Source organism: Xenopus laevis, chromosome 5L (assembly GCF_017654675.1).
Source record: "Xenopus laevis strain J_2021 chromosome 5L, Xenopus_laevis_v10.1, whole genome shotgun sequence".
NCBI classification, from domain to species: Eukaryota; Metazoa; Chordata; class Amphibia; order Anura; family Pipidae; genus Xenopus; species Xenopus laevis.
The window spans coordinates 119985645-120008334 of NC_054379.1; the positions used below are offsets into that span (position 1 = coordinate 119985645).

The 22690-nt window shown below is 36.4% G+C and overlaps 1 protein-coding gene across 1 annotated transcript in view; it reads left to right on the forward strand.

Annotated features, from left to right (window-relative positions):
- The first annotated feature begins 1987 nt into the window (after positions 1-1987).
- The window catches only part of LOC108717021 (transient receptor potential cation channel subfamily V member 6), a 33772-nt gene continuing 13069 nt past the window's right edge, over positions 1988-22690 (forward strand). The window contains exons 1-9 of the mRNA XM_018263728.2: positions 1988-3706; positions 5729-5823; positions 9329-9451; positions 10730-10870; positions 14235-14336; positions 15599-15771; positions 17471-17617; positions 19728-19934; positions 21191-21277. Coding sequence (XP_018119217.1) covers positions 3690-3706; positions 5729-5823; positions 9329-9451; positions 10730-10870; positions 14235-14336; positions 15599-15771; positions 17471-17617; positions 19728-19934; positions 21191-21277 — 1092 coding nt within the window. The 5' untranslated portion in view covers positions 1988-3689. The remainder of the gene's footprint in view (positions 3707-5728; positions 5824-9328; positions 9452-10729; positions 10871-14234; positions 14337-15598; positions 15772-17470; positions 17618-19727; positions 19935-21190; positions 21278-22690) is intronic.

Genomic DNA, 22690 nt, shown 5'->3' on the forward strand with positions numbered 1-22690 from the left:
ATTCCAGGGGAACTGTTAAATCACACACAGCTTGTCTGAATGGGTCCATGACAAAACAGCATCAATTCTGGGAAAACCTAAGATCAAGGTTTTACTGTATCAATGATGTGCGTTCTATGACTACGGCACACTCACCTTGCATGCTTTGTTCATGCCCAAAATCTCCTCCAGTGCCACACCTTGCTTATATTCTGTATATAAATTATGACAAAAAGCCAATATGAATTACATAAAAAGCTAATCTAGTGCATGGATATATATATATATATATATATTTGTGTAGTGTAACAATCTGAGGTTTCCGTAGGCTTGGGGGCACAGTATTTAGCTTTTAGCCTTTATAAGAGAACCCATGACACTGCTGGCCAATTGAGTGAATTTAATGAAATGCATTTCTGTGTTGGACAAAGATTCAGGTTAATCCCGAGATATAAAACAAGTGTTAAAAAAACACAGAAATTTATCTTACACTCTTTCTCTGAATATGTATTATTAAGCCCCAGGCACAGGCATTGCAGGTTTTATTTTCCAGTAAAATGGGAAAAGTCTGGTTTGAGCAGCCTCTGACCAATGGAGACACTTTTCAGTGTTGACATCTAACAGGGAGAAACTGTCGCCATTAACTTGTGCCACACAACAACAACCTGCTCTAGGAAGCCCAAATCACTCAGGTAAGATTTTGTCTTTTTTTAATAATAGTTTTATTTGCATGTCATGTCTCTGTCCAATAAAGTCAGTGATTTGTTTGACATTTGCTAACCAATAATATAGGACAATAAGTATAATTTAATTTAGGTAGGGGGTGCAACTGCTAAGGAAAGTATTTACCTAGATTTACTCACATTGATTGTATTTAAGATGAGTTTGATGTTCATAGAGCTGTATGCATGTAATTCATTTCAAATAGGGGTTCATTTTGCATAGCTCTCAAGCAGGAGATCAGGGCTTCAACAACAGTTAAGTTCAACAATACTTCAAATATAGATAAGGAGGCCCCTCACAGAATATTATACCTGTTACCATTAAAACTTACCTGCATGTGCTGCTATCATACTCTACCCCTTGCTTGATCCCCATACTGCTAGCTGGTTTTCTCTTCCTTCTGGCAAGCTGGTTACATGCAGGGAGGTGGACTCAAGTCCAGGTCAAGAGGCCGAAACATCCAATTCCCAGCAGGGAAATTTCTTTACACACAAAATAATACAGTCGAAGAACCAAAAACACACAAAGAAGTTCTGCAGGAGAGGAAGTGGGGATATTGCATTTTTCTAAGGAACTGTTCATAACATGTAGTATAAAGTTAATCTGCAAAATTGCATTCTGTACAAGTATGGGATCTGTTATCCAGAAACTCGTTATCCAGAAACCTCAGAATTAAGAAAATGCTGCCTGCCATAAACATTTTATACAAATCTAAATTTTAAAAAATAATTTCCTTTTTCACTAAGATATAAGTAATCCTTATTGGAAACAAAACCAGCCTATTTGGTTTATTTAATGTTTAAATTATTTTCTAGCAGACTTAGGGCAAGGCCAGACATGGCGTTTTTACATCACGTTTTTAAAAGCGGTCCATCAGGCGTAAATACGACACTGAAACCACACATGACCGTCAACATGCGTTTTTCAGCACGTAGGATTCTTTGCCCAACATGCACTTCTCATTGTTCTCGTTCCCCATAATTCCAATGGCTGGAAATAGAAAATAGAAAAGCTATTTAGTAATAGAAAAATTATTTACATGCAAAATTGAGCAGGGATGATCGTCAATACACATGTAATTACGTCACTGGCTGTAAAAATGTATATGCGTCATTTATCTTGCGAGAATTTAGATGCCATATTTAAAATATGCTGCGTATTTGCGTAAAGTGTGGTTTCAAACTTGCAGATCCGGTAGAGTCTATTGATTTGGTAGTTTCTCGACATATTGGCGTTTCTGCTAAACAAACACCAATACTGGCGTCCCGTGGCAGATTTCAGCTTGCAAGCACCCTGTGAGAATTGCCATAGTGCGTTTTCCATTCGTTTCATTGGTAGTGCAGTTCATGTGTATTTACGCTGGACAGAGGTTTTTTAAAAACCCAACGGAAAAACGCCACGTCTGGCCTTGCCATTAAGATATGTAGATCCAAATAATGGAATCAGGTCCCACACCTGTACTACAAATTGCCCTATAGAGAAGCAGCTTGTTTTGGTAAAGCATGTAAAAAGGAAAATATGATATGACCCACTAATAAAGTTCCTTAATGATGAAAGCATGGGTCTATTTTATACCTTGACACTAATGATGCAGGTACTCCAACAGAAAAATGATTTCAGACTTGTCCTTAGTGTTGCAATATATACAATGTGGATCCCCGTTATTTGCCATCAAACCTCCTGTATAACGAAGTAAAACTAAATATAGCAGAACCCCAATTTTAAATTTTTCAGGGGACCAGAAATTATGTAAAATATGGGAAAATGTAAAATAAGGGAAATGTAACTTATTCTTAGAGTACTCAAGGAGTTGAGCACAAAAGTCAGTTTTACTTTGAAATTCAATATTTACTGTGTTAATTACAAGGTTTAAGCATTGCAGCATTATGTTAGATTAAGGGGAGTATTTGCAAGGCCTCTCTGACAGTCACATGTACAACCAACGCAATAAGTGATTTGTGCAGGACTGTATGGGGTGCACACTAATTAGAATTTACATATGATACAATATGCATCTAGTTAGTATTTTAAACCTCTGATTTCATTAATAATAACATTCATAGAGGATAAACCACTTTTTGGGTACATTAGGACAACAGTTTATGTAAAATCAGGGAAAATCACTCATTTAAGTGCATTGCAAATTGGTGGGAAAACAATTAAAATGTAAAATGCGGGAAAACTTAAAATCATGATGTAAAATTGAGGTTTCACTGTATTCTACTACAGATTCCATCTTTTCTTAGTATTTAGCAACCAAAAGGTGGCTAATTGTATTCGGCATTCTAGGATATAAATATCCACAAATAGATGTGTTTCTGGAATCAAGTAGTTCAAAGAGGAGGTTTGTTTAGCCAAAACAGAGGTTTTATCAACTTTAGAACCAAACAGTATGACAGCAGTTGTTTGTCCTTGGTTCTTGCCCAAGGGAGAGAACACAGGAAACCATTCAGCAGGCCCATTAGCTGCTAAAACAACAGAATCTTTTGATTCTTTAGTCATGACAAACTAACAATGGGCAGAAGAAGAAAAATTTCTAGATGTAAAAAATCCACAGTTTTTAAACACCGCTCTTATGGTTAGGGCAAAATTGACCTGAAACCAATCAAAATAATACAATGTGTACCCACAAGTGTTATAAATTGGGTATTCACTATTCCACAACAGGGTAGTTAGACATTAAAATCAATTCCATTACCCCACAATGGAATATATACAAATTCAAAGCAAATGCACTTAAAAAGACATGTGGATTCATATCCTAAGAATGCCTTAAATGCCAAATGCAGAAGTTACAGTGACAGAATACAGTATCTGAGACATAAGCCTCTATATAAATGTACTCACCTCCAGCAGTTATTAAAGGTTTGTGTCTGCTAGCTATAAAATGTCCAAATCAAATAAAACAAAACATGGATTATATACAGATATATATATGTGTATTGCTCTTCTATTCCCCTGGCAGGATATATTGAACGTGTGCAACTATGGATGAATCTGAAAGGTATGCAATATGTATCAATAAATAAAGGATTCTCAGCTTGGAGGGAAAAAGATTTCAGTGTTTGTTCCTTTTGAAAAATAAATGACAAAACAATATCATGATGAAAACTGAGCTAACTATATTATCCAGTATATTTCTGTATAAATAGTATTAATGGTGGGCAATCTGATATTACTGAAAAAGTCATTATTTTTGCACCAAAAAATAAGCCACTTTCAGACTGAGCATTAAAATATGTATGGGACCTGTTATCCAGAATGCTTGGGTCCTGGCTATTTCCAGATAAGGGATCTTTCCATAATTTTGATCTTCATTCTTTAAATTGACTAAATAGACTTTTAAACTATAAATAAACCCAATAGGATTGGTCTGCCTCCAATAAAGGAATAAAATTGGATTATTTTGATAAAACGGGGTCTATGGGTTAGATTCACTAATGGGCGAATTTTCCCCAGCGTCAGCTTTAAACACCGCACCACTTCGCCAGGCGCAAATGCGATACGACTATGTTAATTAACTAATTTGCAAAGTTTCGTCCTGGGCGCTGAACAATGGCGAACGCTAGCGTTACTTCAACAGTGCGAGCATTTCATAGCGAAGTTGTGCTGGAGTGCGTTTGTGCCTAGTGAAAATTCACTAGGGATCTTGCGCTTAGGTCAATTTGCATATGGCGGGTAGTTTAGAGTTGTATGGAGGTCTTTTTTATAAATGTTGGTGCTTGAAGTTACCACTTTTTTCATTAAAAATGTCCAGGGATCTTAATAAATACAAGAGAATGTATATAATGCCCTACACATGAGCCCACTGTAAAATTAATGTTCCATATGTTATGAAATGTCTGGAGAAAACTGGTTACCCAAAAAAAGTTAGTTAGGACTTATGCAGGCAATCCTGCTTAAAAAAAGGAAAAGTCGCCAGCGTTTTTTGAACTTATGCATTTTCAGCACACAGGATATGATGTAAGTGACAGAAGATTGAGGAAGATCTAGCTTCTTTTTAGCACTTTGCGTGGTCTGAGGTAGTGAAGTCAAATCTGGCAAAAGAGGTAACTTTCAGTAAAATCTGCACTTTACTGAATTTGTGGAGTAACGACCTTACACCAGAGCGAAAAGTCGTCTGGCGATAGAGTGCGAACAAACGCTAGCGACGGTCTCCTTCGCTTGCGAAATGACGCCTGTGCCTGTTAGTGAATAGACGATGGCCCTGAGGATGGTAACGCTGGCGAATGTCACTAGCATTAGCCACTTCATCCTTACTGTTATTTTTCCTGTTATAGACCTAAAATAATGTAAAACATCTGTACATCTTTTGGACTGATCAATCAGACAGGGTAGCAGCCTCTCTGTTGGTTGCAGTATTAAAAAATTAAAAGCTCTATGGCTCTTGCACCAGTGTTTTAATATGTGTTACTTAGCACTTTCTTTTCTGTGTTGTTTGTACTAATGGGACTGTCCTGTCACACTACGGGGTGGGGTATTTACTAAAACTCGAGTTTATCTAATTTTTTTCTTCAAATAAAGTCGCCCTAACTGTCATCCACAAATGTAACTCATTTATCAAATAATCTGCTTAAATTAGTCGGTGCGGGAAACTCTCGAAAAAATGTATGAAAATTGGATTGTATGACTTTTTTTCCCTCTAAAAATTTGAGTTTTCCCTCCCAAAAAAACCAGAAAAAAATCGGCCCCTACATTCTGCTTCTCTGCTGCCTTCAGTAATTTAGCATAGTTCTGTGAGCACAAGCAACATCGAAAAGAATTGGCTCTGCTAACCCATACATTCCATATAGCAGAACGTATATTTAAATAATATATTTAGTAAGAGCCCTTAGTGTGCTCTTCTGGAAATAGTGTGTGTAATATACAAGCAGAAAAATCCTGACCCACTGTATCTTAACCGACAATGTAATCTGCAGTTACATTTATTATAAGGTCAGTTGTATCTGGGGCCACAGTTCACCCATGAAGCAAATAAGAGTTTAACTTCTCACTGCCGATGCTAGTTTGTGTTATTTTATTTCAGGAGCACCAGACTTTTGTTTCAAGCTGCACGTACAAATGACTCCTTAGCTATGGAGAGACTACTGAAAAGTAAACATGTTGATCCTTTTGCTAGAGGTGACAACCCATTTTCTCCCTTGTTGATTTTGGCTATTAATTATACTGAATTAGATGGGAATCAGCCAAGTTCATATCAGCGCTCTAGTGTTAAATTGATTTCAGCATAGCCTGACTCCTCTACGAGACATGTCTTGGATCTGCTCACTACAAACCATCGCTTGAGATGTTAATCAAGAAGGACAGACCCGTAATACAGTTATGACCCACAGTGACCTACACTAAAGGGTCGTAGACTGTTGCAAGTTTCTTTAATGTGCAACTCTCTTGCTACTAATGTTCACCAGTAGCCCAGCCCCATGGGAATGCCAGGTATTGTACTGTGGTTTAACCGTTGCTGCAAATTTATATAGTAATAAGCCAAGATTCTAGAATGAGTGAGAACAATGGCTTCATCTCTGCAGAATGTGTTTTGTGGGGTATGTTTTTTGTTGTCATTCAAAAATTAAAGGGATTATTTAAGAGGGGGTCCTATGTTTTGGGTGATTGCAGTGAATACAGTAACACTAGGCTTTCTAAGGTGTGAATACAAACAATGGTACATATATTATTCTGAACGTAATACACATTAATACAGTAAGTTTGCTCAGGTGCAGTAACCAAACCAACCAGCAGGTAGCATTTAGTGGTCATGCAAACATCTAATTGGTTGCTATGGGTTACTGCACCTGGGCAAACAATATTACATATAGGGGGATAATCTTAGCAGTTTTTTGGGGGGGGGACTAAAACGTACTTCCCCAGATCCACTGGGAAAAGGGGTTTAGATATCATTACTGACTGTGCTCTCACACATGCTGCGAGTTATAAAAAAATGCGTCTGCCAGCTTTTTCTGTTGTGAAATTTAAAGGGGACCTGTCACCAAATTCTTAAATTTATTAAATAAACTTTACTTACACTCTGTAAATTATTTAAATCTTGTTTGCCTTGGAATTCACCACCACAGCAAGCAGGCAGCAGCCATTTTGTGGATACTGTTATTACGACAAGCATTGTAACGCCTCAAAATCTTGTTTATGCACCAGAATGGGGGACCTGATGCCCTTGCCTTTGCATTGGTTACACAATTATAGACTGTGAACAGGGAGGGGGATGTGGGGAGTGCAACAACATGTAGGAAACACAGAATGGAAAGTGAAAGTAATTGCCTCGCCTCTATGCCTAAGGCATAGCTGGGATCAGGCATAGGACTTTCCATAGTGCCACTTGCATTGCACATTACAGACAATGTCAAATTCTTAGCAGAGCAGGCAGCACACTCACGGAATGAATCAATAGGACACACATTCATCTATTTACTTCACTGGCACTGCCTAACCAAAGGTGCCTAGTAACAGGCTGACTTGTCTAGTCAGTGATATTGTCCATTCATTGCAGAAAGAAATATGTTTGGAAAGGCTGTAGGCAGATAAGTAAGTGCAGATGCAATGAGTTTACATTCATTTCCTTCACCCCATAGCTGCTTAATTAGTTTGCCTAAGCTGAATGTTCATGATGCTTTTATAGTAATGATATATTAAAGGAACAGTAACGTCAAAAAATAAAAGTGTTTTAAAGTAATGAAAATATAATGCAGTGATGCCCTGCACTGGTAAAACTGCTGTGTTTGCTTAAGAAACACTACTATTGTTTATATAAATCAGCTGCTGTGTAGCTATGGGGGCAGCCATTCAATGGAGAAAAGGCTCAGGTAGAACATAATGGTGTTATCTGTTATCCATTAGTTAACCTGTGCCATATAGCCGTTTTTCAATTTCCGCCATTGCTACACAGCAGCTAGTTATATGAACTATAATAGTGTTTCTGAAGCAAACAGATCAGTTTTAACAGTGCAGGGCAACACTGCATGATATTTTCATTACTTTAAAACACTTACATTTTTAGTTGTTACTGTTCCTTATTTTGTTAATGAAACGCATGCAGTATTTTCTAACTGATGTCAAATAAACTTATTAGGGGCCACTAAAATGTAATTTCAGATCAGATGTTCATTCATGTTTTAATGGGTATTACCATTCATTTTCATTTCAGAAAAATTTTTAGTTATCATCTGGCTTACAAAATTTCAAAAAACATGCAATTATGTTCTATCCAGAATTCTTCTTGCTCTTTCTGGTCTGGCACTACAGACTTTTTGTTCTCTACTTCCATGGACTTCTTTAAGGGGTTGTTTACCTTTTAAATTATTGTTTAGTATGATGTAAAGAGTGATATTCTGAGACCATATGCAATTGGTTTTCAGTTTTTATCATCTGTGGTTCTTGAGTTATTTACTGTAGCTTTTTATTCCGCAGCTTTCCAGTTTGCAGTTACAGCTATCTGGTTGGCAGAGTCAGTATTTTTCTGCCAACCATGCATGGATTTGACCGAGAGACTGGAATATGAATAATGGAAGGCCTTAATAGAAATATAAATAATAAAAAGTAGCAATAACAATACAAATGTATTTCTTAGATTGGGTCAGTGACCCCCATTTGAAAGCTGGAAAGCGTTAGAAGAAGAAGGCAAATAACTCAAAAACGATATAGAAGAAATAATGAAGGCCAATTGAAAAGTTGCTTAGCATTGGCCATATAAACATACTAGAAGTTAACATAGAGGTGAACCACCCCTTTAAATAGAGCAGCATCTGTGGTGCTCACAGTGGCACATATTTAGACAGGTGTTTCCACCAGGTGATACATTCATTTGTGTTATTATGGGTATGATCTCCCTGAACCAGTAACATAACAGGCATGACATTTGCTGAACACTTGTTGATGGCTTAATTGATTGATCCGCAGGGTGATTACTGGGATCTGTTGTATGAAGCTGGACATTTGTTAAAGTGGACCTGTCATCTACATATAATAAGCTGCATAATAAAAATAATTTGCAAATTAAACATGGAACCCAAATTCTTTTTTTCATTAAAGCATCCATACCTGTTATAAAGGTGTTTAAATAACTGAGCTGTTAATCAAATATTACCTGCCCCGCCTCTATGCCTGAGGCATAGAGGTGGGGCAGTCAATTACTTTCACTTTCTATTCAACACTTCCTAGATGTCACTGCTCTCCACACATTCCCCCTCCCTCCTAACGCTCTATAATTTGGTAGGGTACTATGCATGGGCATTAGGTCCCCCATTCTGGTGCATACTTAAGATTTTGAGGTGATACACAATTTGTCTTACTGTAATAAGTGTTCAGAAAATGGCTCCTGCCTGCTTGCTGTGATTGTGTAATTCCAAGACGGAAGGAAACAAAATGTAAATAATAAATGTAGTGTAAGTAAATTTTATTTTGCTCGACTAACATGATAGAAGATAATTTGGAATTATTTCTTAGGACGACAGGTCCCCTTTAATGGGACTGTGTTGCTTTGTGCAGTGAATACATGAATAACTTTCAAGGCACTTGCTGTAAAATGGGGTTTTAGAGCAGGTCTGCAGATACTCGAACAAGTCCTTGAATTATGCACATAAAATATGTTTCTGTTGTTTAATTGCTTAATTATGTTTAGGAAATCTGGGAGAAACAATCCTTCATACTGCCATACTCGACAGAAAGAGAGAACTCGCCAAAGTAATATTAGAACATGTACCGACCTTAGTTAATGATGCCATGACCTCAGACATGTATAAAGGTAGGTTTAGACACTTTCTGAATTTAGTTTTTAGCTTTTTATGATGTCATTGAGGTAGAAAAGTTGCAAAAAAAAAAAAAAAGTCAGGAGGAATGGGCAAAAGTTTCAGTAATATGTAGGACCAAGGGTTAAAGTAAAAAATTTCAATATGTTTGTCAAAAATGAAAATTCACAAAGACATTGGCAATTTGCTGAAACAAGTTTTGCCAAACTAACTTTACACTGGTGAACATTTTTTTGTCAAACGCAATTGTTTCCCCACCTCAGCTCTTGTAGATTGTAATAAATTTCCAATATATATATAAATATAACTTTATTTAATTTAAAACGTTAAAACATTCTAAAGTTTTTTTTTTTACAATTGAATGCAGTATTTTTATTTGCGCTGTTGGGCCTCAATCTTTAACTTATTCCTGGAGGGGTACTGCTTGCAGGTGTGCACTTTAAAAACTTTTGCTTTCACACAAGGATCTCTACATGCTGGGATAGAAAGGAATAGAAAGAAAAGAATGAGGGGCCCATTCACTAAGCTCGAGTGAAGGATTCGAATGAAAAATACTTCGAATTTCGAAGAATTTTTTGGGTACTTCGACCATCGAATGGGCTACTTCGACCTTCGACTACGACCTTCGACTTCGATTCGAACGTTTCGAACGAAAAATCGTTCGACTATTCGACCATTCGATAGTCGAAGTACTTTCCCTTTAAAAAAAACTTCGACCCCCTACTTCGGCAGATAAAACCTACTGAAGTCAATGTTAGCCTATGGGGAAGGTCCCCATAGGTTTGCTAACCTTTTTTTGATCGAAGGATTTTCCTTCGATCGTTGGATTAAAATCCTTCGAATCGTTCGATTCGAAGGATTTAATCGTTCGATCGAACGAAAAATCCTTCGATCGATCGAACGAACGTTTAGCGCTAAATCCTTCGACTTCGATATTCGAAGTCGAAGGATTTCAATTCGAGGGTCGAATTTCGAAGTATTTTTAACTTCGAAATTCGACCCTTAGTGAATCTGCCCCTTAGTGTTTAAGGGCTGGGACCAATCTTGTTCCTATTGTATACACAATTTAAGTATCAATGCATTCGTACAAATGAAGATTTATTTAGAGTCATGCTATCAGATATCCCCTATAAAGAGAAATGCTTATGAAAAATGCATAGAGCTGGCCTTTGCTGAAACCTATACGCTTTGCACTATGCATATTTTATCAGCGTCCTTGTTTAGTGGTAAGTACAGTGCAAAATTCTAGTGATGCACCTTTGGCTGTGTTTCAGGTGAAACTGCTCTTCATATAGCTATCCTGAAACAAGATATAGAATGTGTTAAACTGTTACTAAAGTATGGTGCAGATGTTATCAACGCCAGAGCCTCCGGAACCTGCTTTGTACCTGGAAATAACAGCCTGTGCTACTTTGGTAAGATATGTATTGCTATCAACTCCCCTGGCTTCAGTTCTTTTCTGTGGTTGCTTACGATTCCATTCACAGGCAACATAAAAATGCTTTAATCCTCTACACTTTGGAAATCTCTATATGGTTTCCCAATTTTTCTTATCTAATGTTCTTTTGTGAGCTACGGACAGGAGAGCTAAGGAATGAGCACACGGGATGTGACGTAACCCAACACACATGTTTATGGAGAGGAAGAGATCATACATTCTTTGGTGGGGGCGTGGGGCACTCCCTTAACTATCCCAAATCAAAGGGAAATTTACTGCTCCTTCCACTTATAACATAGCATGATGAAATTACCCTTTCCCAGTATAACCTCTAATATAGACTGCCTTGTCATGTATATTCAGACAGTTAAAAACTACTCATTGGGGCAATGACCAGGCCATATGCATTAAATGCCTTTCTGTTGCTTGGCCTTTACCCCTACTATTAATAAAGGTGCCCCACCACTCACAGTCTGGTTTGCTATATTTGTCCATGCAAAGGTTTTCTCTTTATTGTATACATAGTTAATAATTAGATTTTTAAAACATGATTTTCACATGTTCTAGACAGCTTAGTCCTAGAATTTCTTTCTCCGTTAATAGAAATTAAACTCTTAATATTATACTTCTATGCTGGAACTATATTTTCCAAAATCAGGAGTTGTACACACTAAGAATGCAAAAGATGTTTAACCATTGACTGACACATTTTCACCATTTGACAAATTTTCCTGCAGTTTTGTGACAAATTTAATAATGGTGTATGTAATTTCTGTTCTCTTCAGGTCCGTGACAACCTCATGATATGGGTCCAAAAATGAGTGTATACAATTCTGGTTAAAAACAATTGCCAATCTTAACATGACTTTACTATGGCTATGTTATAGACAGCTGGGAATATTTTATCTTAACATTCTACACTGTTCCCCTGCATTTAACTGATGTATTGAACTAAATGCTACAGGTATGGGATCCGTTATCTGGAACCTCATTATCCAGAAAGTTCTGAATTATGGGAAAGACATCTCCCAATGACTTAATTTTATCCAAATATTTCTAATTTTTAAAAATGATTTCCTTTTTCTCTGTAATAATAAAACAGTTTCTTCTACTTGATCCAAACTAAGATATAATTAATCCTTATTTGAGGTACCACAAGCCTAATGGGTTTATTTAAAGTTTAAATGATTTTCTAGTCTTCTTAAAGTATGAAGATCCCAATTACGAAAAGATCCCTTATACAGAAAACCCCAGTTCCCAATAACAGGTCCCATACTTGTACCAGTGAATGTATTATTATACTAATACTTATATACTTATACTTAATTAAACTTATACTTGTTATTTTATAATAATATAAAATAGTACATTGTACTTGATCCAAACTAAGATAAAATAAATCCTTATTGGAAGCCAAACTAGACTATTGGGGTTATTTAATGTTTATATGATTTTCTAGTCCACTTAAGTTATCAAGATCCAAATTGCGAAAATATGCCTTATCCGGAAAACCGCAGGTTCGTCTGGATAACAGATCCCATACCTATATTTTTGGCTGCCCCTTTTTGTATTAATACAAATGTTCATTCTTTTTCTTGTGCGTTTGTGCCAAGTTTTTATGTTGCCTTCACTTAATCTAGAGTGCACAGTCATGTTTTGCTATTCAAAATATACTTAGATCTAAGCCATATTATACTTTCTCAATTCAGTACTTGGCAATCAGCTGCAATATTACTTGCCCAAATAAGTGCCGATTAGCCTGTACAGCGAGCTTTATAATGGTATCATTAGCGGAAGCATTTAGCACTTTCCGCTCATTTCTATGTTTAACACTGAAATATTTATTTGGCTATGAGAGCTTATTCGGCACATTGGAAGTATAGTATGTCAGCACATTTTTCCAATTTTAAACTTGCAAAGAAAGAAAGTATGGTAGCTTGATTAGGAAATGTTTTAGATATGCGGTTAGATCATAGAATTGCATTACAATAGCTGTAGTCATTGGGCCACATTTACCCAGGAGGGGCTGAAACGCATTTGGAGTTAAGGATTTATCCACCATGTATAGTGTACTGATTTCTACAGTTTTTTTAAAAAAAAATTGGAAAAATAAATGTGAATGTATTTAGAGAAATGGATTTGGACTGAATTATTCACTTTAAATTTGAAATGCCACATTTCGTAACACAGGAAAAATGTGCAGTAAATCATAGCAATCAACAGGAAATGGACAAACATTATTCTACCTACAGGAAATGCTAATTATTGATTGACAGCTGTGAGTGCTGCAATTGTGCACCTTTCCGAATGCAAGTGAGCTTCACAACACAAAACCATACATTTTACAACATTATTTTATAACACCAGTAATAAGAAGCATGCCCAGTTGTTCCCCCAATATACAATAAGAATGTGTAAATTGACCTTCTTTCACCCCACCTCCATACTTCAAGAACAGTCATGTTATTGGCTGTTTTACAGGCAACTGTACTAATGAACCTAGAAGAATAAATGGAATGTTACAAACTCATTACCTTCTAAGCTAAATGTCACTAGTCTTGCTTCCATCCTCAAGCTAGTCTATCAGCATTTATCACACTATAAAAAGACAGTATACCCCCTTTTTCAACATCAGTGCAATGAATAGCGCTTGTTCTGAAAATCTTTTTCTTATTTCTTGCTCTAAACGGCAAAATCTAAAACTGAAGGTGAAGCAACATTTTACTGCTTACGAGCAGAATTAAAACAAATCAGCAGTCCACTGAGAAGCACTCTGTATAAACAGACTCCTCCCTTCCCCAGCTGCTATGTGTTCGGCTCTGAGATAATGAGAAGCTCATTTAACCCTGCCCTGTTTATGTGCAATAAATAACAAAAAATATTAATAGGTAAAACGTATGTTCAGTCCAAGCTCTGCTTATTGAACTAATAGTGGGTATGCTTCTTTCATGGTTTATTTTGCAGCAACAATGTTCTGCAGATGGAACAACAATGATTTAAACATTCTCAGTCAGTTCCAGTAAACAAGGCTCTTCAAACTAATAGGCATCATCTTTAGGCATGATCTAATGCTAATTGGTGTTATTTATAAAGATATACCATTTAGTTTAGGGCAAACAAATGCCTTAGACTGGTTTAACCGAAGTCAATGGGCCAGAGCCTCTTTTTACAATATAATTTTAAAATTATTTAATCTTAAATAATTACACTGTTGTATAAATAAGCTTGATTTGTTTGGAATATTATTTTTTACATAATTTTATTAATGTAACCCTGAAAGTACATATGGTTGTTTGTATAAATATTTTGGTACTTTAATGAAACTCCATTGACTCTTTTAGGGGAATATCCATTATCATTTGCAGCATGTACAGGAAATAAGGAAATTACAAAACTTTTTCTGGTGGATCACAAAGCACCTCTGAATGCCCAGGATTCTTTAGGTAAATTTGCACCACAAACTGGAAATTTTTTTTTAATATTATACTGTGCATTTGTTTTCATAAACGTCAGATTCTCTGTTACCTTGCTGCTAGCATTGTACTCCGTTATGTCTTACTTGTTTCCCCCTCAAAAGATATATACAGTAGAACCAGGGCCATAACTATAGAGGAAACAGACCCTGCTGCTGCAGCGGGGCCCAGCAGGCATAGGGGGCCCCATGCGCCCCAAATAATGAGTAATTTCAACATATACTTGTAAAACAGGACAATCTCCTGATATGTTGGGCGCCCTAAAATTAATTTGCTGTGGAGTCCAGTAACATCTAGTTACACCACTGTGTTAAACCCCCATTTTTTATATTTTTCAGGGGACCACAAAAAACCCTGCAGTTGTTGAATTGTCTTACACAGTACCTTTAGGAGAAGTACAGTATTAGTGAAAGCTGCAGGAAGCATAGGATCCTAATAAACTCTATTGTAGTCATCGCCAACCAGTGGCTCGCAAGCAACATGTTGTTGGCTGACTTATTTAATGTTGCTCCCAGAAGCCTCATGTGGGCAACAAGTCCACATGGTACTGCCAAACTGTCCATCACAGCCCTTATTTTGCACTCCCTATGAGCTTTGCTCCCCAAATCTTTTTACATTTCAATGTGGCTCACCAGTAAAAAAAAAAAAAAATGTTTGGGGACCCCTGTTTTAGTGGGTGACTGGTATACAAGCAATGCAAATTTACTTTGTGGAAAGAATTTTTGTATTGTTTCTATTTACGTTTTGTGAATGCACAAAAGAAACTGAGGCAGCCAGCTGAGGTTGGGGGGGGGGTGATTTGTTGTGCTCAGTAGTCATGAAAGGTGGGATGGCATCATCTCGGGGTTGAAGAGGCAATCATTTAGCCTGGCACTGTGAGCTACGCAAATTTTAAGGTAGTATATATTCACCTTTAAGGTAGTGTATCTTCTCCTCTGACAAAGTGCTCTCTCTACTTTTTCCATGTTGTGGGTAATGGGCAAACTATATTGGATGCTTCTAAAATGAAGTCAATGGGCAGATTGAGGACCATCAAAATACTATGAGGGCCCACAGATCTCCAGTTGGATAGCCCTGGTTTAATGTACCCTTTACATCATGCTTTCAAAGCCTCAGTTCTCTAGATTACTTTTTTACAATTGTTTCATTGTACAGTATGTTTACAACTGGCAAATAAACGTATCAATAAACAAATAATATATTTCTTCTAACCTTCTGCTACTTTGTTCTAGGTAATACAGTGCTCCATATCCTGGTTCTGCAGCCAAATAAAGAACTGGCCTGTCTTATGTATGCCATGATCTTATCACTTGTGCCGCCCAAGGATTCTCACGGTGTAGAACACCTACAAAATAATGATGGCTTCACTACATTAAAGTTGGCAGCCAATGAGGGAGACATCGAAGTTAGTGAAAATGTTTCTCAATTATTCATCATAACCGTACTTCTAACTAGCAACATTGGCTAAGTTTCTTTGTTAACGTTGTGAAATTCCATTTTCTTGCAAAAGTCATAAATAATGCAGTGGGCCCCTCAACATGCTCAAGCGAAAACATTTTAGGAGAATGCTGATCAAATTTTGGGGAAAAAAATAAACTCTCTCTCTCAATAATATAAGGTTACATTAATCCCAATGTAGAACTAAACTGCTCGCCTTAAGCCAGCACCACATGAATGCAACTTTAAATTTTCATTTTATATTTGAATATCACTGTATCAGAGTAAATGTGACCAGCTGGTAGAACTATGTTAGTTTCCTGAGCAATTTTTGGCACATATTAATAGTGAGCTCATATATAAAAACACTTCAATGGACGATCCTTCCATTATTGCAGACAAAGCTTGGGTGCTGAAATTTTTGATGCATTTGTAACACTCAGTGCACATGACACCATACTTTTCATTTGTGTTATAGAAAAATAAAATGTTAATTAGAGAACCAGCATTGTAAAAATTAAATTGAATCTCTCCATTAGGAAGGCATCAATTTTGTGCTCTGTTGCATACTTTATTTTTGCCATTTTTTTATTTGTAGTACTTACTAACCCTAATAAGAATACTCTTAGCTATGTAAGCTTTGGTATAGGCAAGAAGTCTCTGAACAGTTTATTTATCCCTTGCTAACCAATTATTATCATAGAAGCACTGGGTACCATTAACTGAAATGAGTCATTGGGTCCTGATTGTAAAAAAAAAAGTCTATATTTAGAATTTTTAATAAAATGTTAGCTCTTTCTAGCACTGGCACTTTCGGTTTCATATATTTTAAAGATACAGTACCTAGTATATTTTGTTATGTTTACACACTGAAAATCCTAGGCTGCATTTACTACAGCTCAATATAGGATCGGTTAATACCAGATCAGCAATATCAGACTTTCAGCTAGGTATATAGTATAGAACAATGATTCTTAACTTATGGGTTGTGACCCAAAATTGGGTTCCCATGCTGTTTATGGTGGGTCTCCTTGTCTTCCATTTGCATAGTGAGATGTTTTCTACAGTAGAAAAGAAAGACTTAAAAGTTCTACTGAACATAATGAGGGAGTGAGTGAAATATTTGCAAAAGGTGGCAAGATTAAAAAAAAAAAAAAACTGAGGCGGCTGTGTATCGGCTCCAGTAGAAACTGGAGAAATGTATAAACAGTCTTAAATAGGGTGTACTTTCTGAATACTAATCATTCTAGAGAGACTTCCAAGAAGTTCAGCATTATAAACAGTTCATCAGTAACAGAACAACTTGTCTGATCATGCTGGGTCTTCCTTATCCATGACTTCTTGTATTGTCTAATACTTCTGTGCATTTAGGTATGCATGGGTGACAAGTCCTGCTGGATTTGAGAGGACAAAAAAAAAGCTTGTAGATATAATTGTGTGATGATAAATTTCAGGGAAGATAAATGTTGGAAAAGGCACTAATCAAGAGGTGAAATTTCAATAAGTAATAGATCATGGAACCTTCAGTTAAATATATAAAGAATTACAACCAAGGTAGATTTTTTTTGGCAGCAGCATAATGTTATGAACCGATCCCTTTCCATACGTATTACTAAGAGTGCAATAAAAGCAAGTATATTCATCAAGTGTATTTTGAAAACCCACAGATGTTCAACTATCTTATTAAGAAGCAAAAGGCCATATACTGGACTATTGGTACAGTTTCATACAGCATTTATGACCTAACTGATATTGACACGTGGAATACCGAAAGATCTGTGCTAAATATTATTACATCCAGTAAAAACTCTAAGGTAAATTCTCTGTTCTCTGTATTTGTTCTCAGTTGCATTGTCTATTGATGATATCACTTCATTGTTTTAAATGGGTAACAAACAAAGGACTAATATGATTCCCATCAGCACAGCCTTTTATAAAATTGGAGCAAATATCCCCTACCGTATGGTACGTGTTGACACAAAGTCAGATCCTGCTTCCCAAAACATTCTATTCTTTGGAGGTGTCTTATCTATACAATACATCTAGGGGCAGATTTATCAAAGGTCGAGGTGAATTTTCAAAGTTAAAAACTTCAAATTTCAAGCTATTTTTTGTGTACTTAGACTATGGTCCAAATTCTATTTGAATTTGAAAAAAACTTCAAAATTCGAATATTGAAATTTATCATGTACTGTCACTTGCTGAAGTGCTGTTTTAGTCTATGGGGGACCACCTAGAACCTATTTGGAGTCAAATGGTGGACTTTGAGGAATCAAAGTTTTTTGGGGCGGAAACTTTGAATCAAATTTGATCAAATGCGCTATTCCTTCGATCTTACAATTTGAATACGGCCAAATACGGACCTCTTTGCCCCAAAAAACCCTTCGACTTCACTTCGGTTGGTCTTTTTGAATTCGAATTTCGAAGTATCTTCAATTCGATATTCGACCCTTGATAAATATGCCCCCTACAGTCATCACTGTGAGATAATGACATTTCCACTTATACCTGAAACATACAGCTCTGAATTACGGAAAGGCCATCTTCCATAGACTCCATTTTATCCAAATAATCCACATTTTTAAAATGTCTTTTTTCTGTAATAATAAAACAGTACCTTGACCTTGATCTAAACTAAGATATAATTAATCCTCACTGGGAGCAAAACAAGCCTATTGGGTTATTTAATGTTTATATGGTTTTCTAGTAAACTTAAAGGAGAAGGAAAGCCCCAGGGCGCAAAACCCCTCCCCCCCTCCCCTGTGTTGACCCCCTCCCTCCTCCCCCCCTGGCCTACCTGTCCCCCTGGGCAAATGCCCCTAACTTGTTACTCACCCCTCTGCGCAGGTCCTGTCCTCGGAGTTCACAGTCGCCATCTTCTCCCACGCGCGTCTTCTTCCTGCTCTGACCGGCGTCTTCTGGCATGCTGTCTCATTTACACATTTCCATTTTAGCATTCTAGACCTGCAAAGGGCACCAAGTAAATATTAATAGGCCTCATAAATATTTTGTTTGGACAATTAAGCAAAACTGTCATTTATTTTGCTCTTACATGTATTGTTATAATAATCAGCTGAATTTAACATGAGCTCTCATATCTTTATATAATGAACCTGTTCTTTCACAAGAGGGGATAGCTGTATTGGTTTGGAGGAATTGCGATATTAAACAACAAAAAATTTATATAATATTATATCATGCTGAAACCCAATATCCAGAAAGCTCCGAATTATGTAATGGCTGTCTCCAATAGACTCCATTTTATCCAAATAATCCAATTTTTAAAAATGATTTTCTTTTTCTCTGAAAAAATAAAATAGTACCTTGTACTTGATCCCAACTAAGATATAATTAATCCTTATTGGTAGCAAAACCAGCCTATTGGGTTTATTTAATGTGTAATGATTTTCTAGTAGACTTAGAGCAGAAACATGTGCTCAGATTCGGGGAGATTAGTCGCCCGGAGACAATCTTCTCTTCTTCGGGGCGGCTAATGTCCCCGAACTGCCTTCCCGCCGGCTAGAATGTAAATCATATGAACACACCAGCACAATATAAAATGACAGAACTCAAAGTGCACATTTTAATGTATTTTCTATGTTTCCTTTACAGACGGGTTCGATTTTGGTCACAAAAAGGTTTTCAGTATGTGACCGAAATGAGCAAAATAAACCTAAAATTTGTACTTTTATAAGTCTTCTAAGTGCCATTCTACTGTCTTCTTGTAACTTTAGTTCTAGTGGTGCCTAGGCATTATCACCAAGAAATGGAATGCATTGTTTCTCAATATGCAATACAAAAGAGAGTGCACTCGTGTATTAAGGGCCCCAATAAAAATACCCATATACATACATAAATATATTTATAAAGGGGGAAACGGTTGTACTTAATCTTTTGTCTAATGCTTATTTTGTTATTTATAAGGTTTTTAAACTCATCGATGTAACACCAATCAAAGAATTGCTGAATCTGAAATGGAAATTGTTTGGACGTAAAAACTTTCTATTATGGATGATCAGCTATCTGCTCTACATGGTTCTGTTTACTACTGTGAGCATGTTCAGACCTCTCAATACTGTGACCGCTGGCCAGTTTAAGAACGTATCCGTCATATCTCATGTATCTGTCATTGTAAGTATAATACATCGGAGGGTTTTTTATACAATATGTTGCAAATGGTTCTATAATGGTAATATAATTAAAAAGAAATGTAAGTATGCCATATCTAGAGATCATATACAGGGATTCACAAGAACAGGAGCACCAGCAGTAAACAGAAATGAATTAAGGTCAGAGGAATCTATTGTGTTTTATTAAGACATAATTAGAAGACATAACTAAGACCAAGGAACTAGGTCCTACATTTCTAACAGTTAATAAATGTAAGGGTTGTGCCGGAGGACTCAGTCCAGTTTCCAGTCCTTTCCAAATTATGTAAAAATCCTAAATGAATAATCGAAATCAATCCATCTTCAAAATATTAATTGAATTAATTCTAATAATTGCGAAAGTGAATATTTTTTTTTGAGAAGGATTTCTGATGTAGAAGCCAACGTTTGCCTTGCATATAGCTAAGAATTCTACCTGTCAGTTAGATGAAAAGAAATGAAAGTGTTACAGGAAAAGATTCACATAGAGAATGTAGTCCTCTAACTTTGATATAAATATGTGGGTAACTGAATTGAACGCAAGGTAGAATTCCTGTAACCAGTGTTGGGCAGATTTATGATGACTCAAACTGGGGCATCATGCAGATTAGAAGATTATAAGTAATATATTCTACTTTGGGATTTGTCAAAACTTTCAAAAATGTTTCAACTTTTTAACAAATTTAAGTTACCAAGGTTACACTTGGTTGATATAAATGTTATATATATATATATATATATAATATCAAAACAGGGGGGTTGTGGGAGCACTCTAAAGGCTTTAAAGTATATATATAAGTATAATAAATGCTATTGCATATGTACCCAAAACAGGGGTTATTTTGTTACAAAGTTATGATCATAAAATTGATAAGCCACCATACCACGTCAAGGTAAACCCCGAATGGCGGTCCCTAACTTGTTTTATATTTTATGTGCATTTTAGCATTACCTGTAATCAATGTCCATTGAACGCTGTTTTTTCACTGAGGGCTAAATCCTCCCCAGCCAGCAATCAGGCTTTTAAAGGAGAGATATTCCCTTTATTCACTTTGTAACAAAATAACCCCTGTTTTGGGTACATATGCAATAGCATTTATTATACTTATATATATACTTTAAAGCCTTTAGAGTGCTCCCACAACCCCCCTGTTTTGATATATATATATATATATATATATATAACTCGATGAACATGTTCGTATTGATGTTGCAAATCACGTTATTTATTTTTTTAAGGATTTATACCAGACTAAGGAGGACTTCTTGAGACTGACGGGGGAGATCATTACATTTTTGGGAGCTTTTATAATATTTGTCAGTGAGGTATAGATTTTATTTTTGTATTATTACTATTCATAAACAGCAAAATGCTAATTAAATCCAAGGGGGCAGCCAGAAATTGGCCTGGAAACCCTTTAGGCCAGTTTGATAAAAATGTATATGTATGGGATCTATTATCTGGAATGCTTGGGACCTGGTCATGTATAAGGGGTCTTTTCGTAATTTGGCTCTCCATACTTACTATTTAGGGGCATATTTATCGAAGGTCGAAGTTAAAAAAAACTTCGAACTTCGAATTCAAAAAGACCAATCAAATGGTGGTCGAAGTCAGTCTACTTCGAATCGTACAATCGTACTTCGATCGAAGTTTTGTTAACTGCGACCTTCGATCTCACAAACTTCCCCAATTGCCTCCATACAGGTTCTGGGAGGTCCCCCATAGGCTAAAACAGCACTTCGGCAGCTTTTAGGTGGCGAATGGTCGAAGTCAAAGTTTTAAAAAGACAGTACTTCAAAAAAATTCGACCTTCAAATTCGAATTGAAGTTGGACTATTCCCTAGTCGAATACCCAAAAATTACTTCGAAATTCGAAGTTTTTTACTTCGAAAATTCACTTCGACCTTTGATAAATCTGCCCCTAAGTCTCCTAAAAATCACTTAAATATTAAATAAAACCAATAGGATTGGTTTGCCACCAATATGGATTTGTGCAGCTTAGCAACCATCAAGTACAAGTATGGGATCCGTTATCCAGAAACCTGTTATCCAGAAAGCTCCGAAATAAGGAATAGCCTTCTCCCATAGACTCCATTTTATCCAAATAATCAAAAGTTTTAAAAAAAAAAATTTTTTTCTCTGCAATAATAAAACAGTACCTTGTACTTGATCAAAATTAAGCTGTAATTAATCCTTCTTGGAAGCAAAACCAGCCTATTAGGTTTATTAAATATTTATATGTTTTTCTAGTAGACTTAAGGCAGTGGTCCCCAACCAGTAGCTCGCGAGCAACATGTTGCTCACCAACCCCTTGGATGTTGCTCCCAGTGGCCTAGAAGCAGGAGCTGATTTCTGAATTCCTGGCTTAGAGGCAAGTTTCGGTTGTATAAAAAACAGATGTACTGCCAAACAGAGCCTCCTGTAGGCTACCAGTCCACATAGGGGCTAACAAACAGCCAATCGCAGACCTTATTTGCCATCTCCATGGACTTTCTCATGCTTGTGTTGCTCTCCAACTCTTTTTACATTTAAATGTGGCTCTCGAGTAAAAAAAGGTTGGGGACCCCTGACTTAAGGTATGCAGATCTAAATTATGGAAAGAGCCGGAATATGCCAGGTGCCAAGCATTCTGAATAACAGGTCCCATACCTGTGCAAGCAACTGTTTTTTTTTTTATTATAGAGAAAAAGAAAATCATTATTAAAAATATGAATTATTTGCTTAAAATTTACTCTATG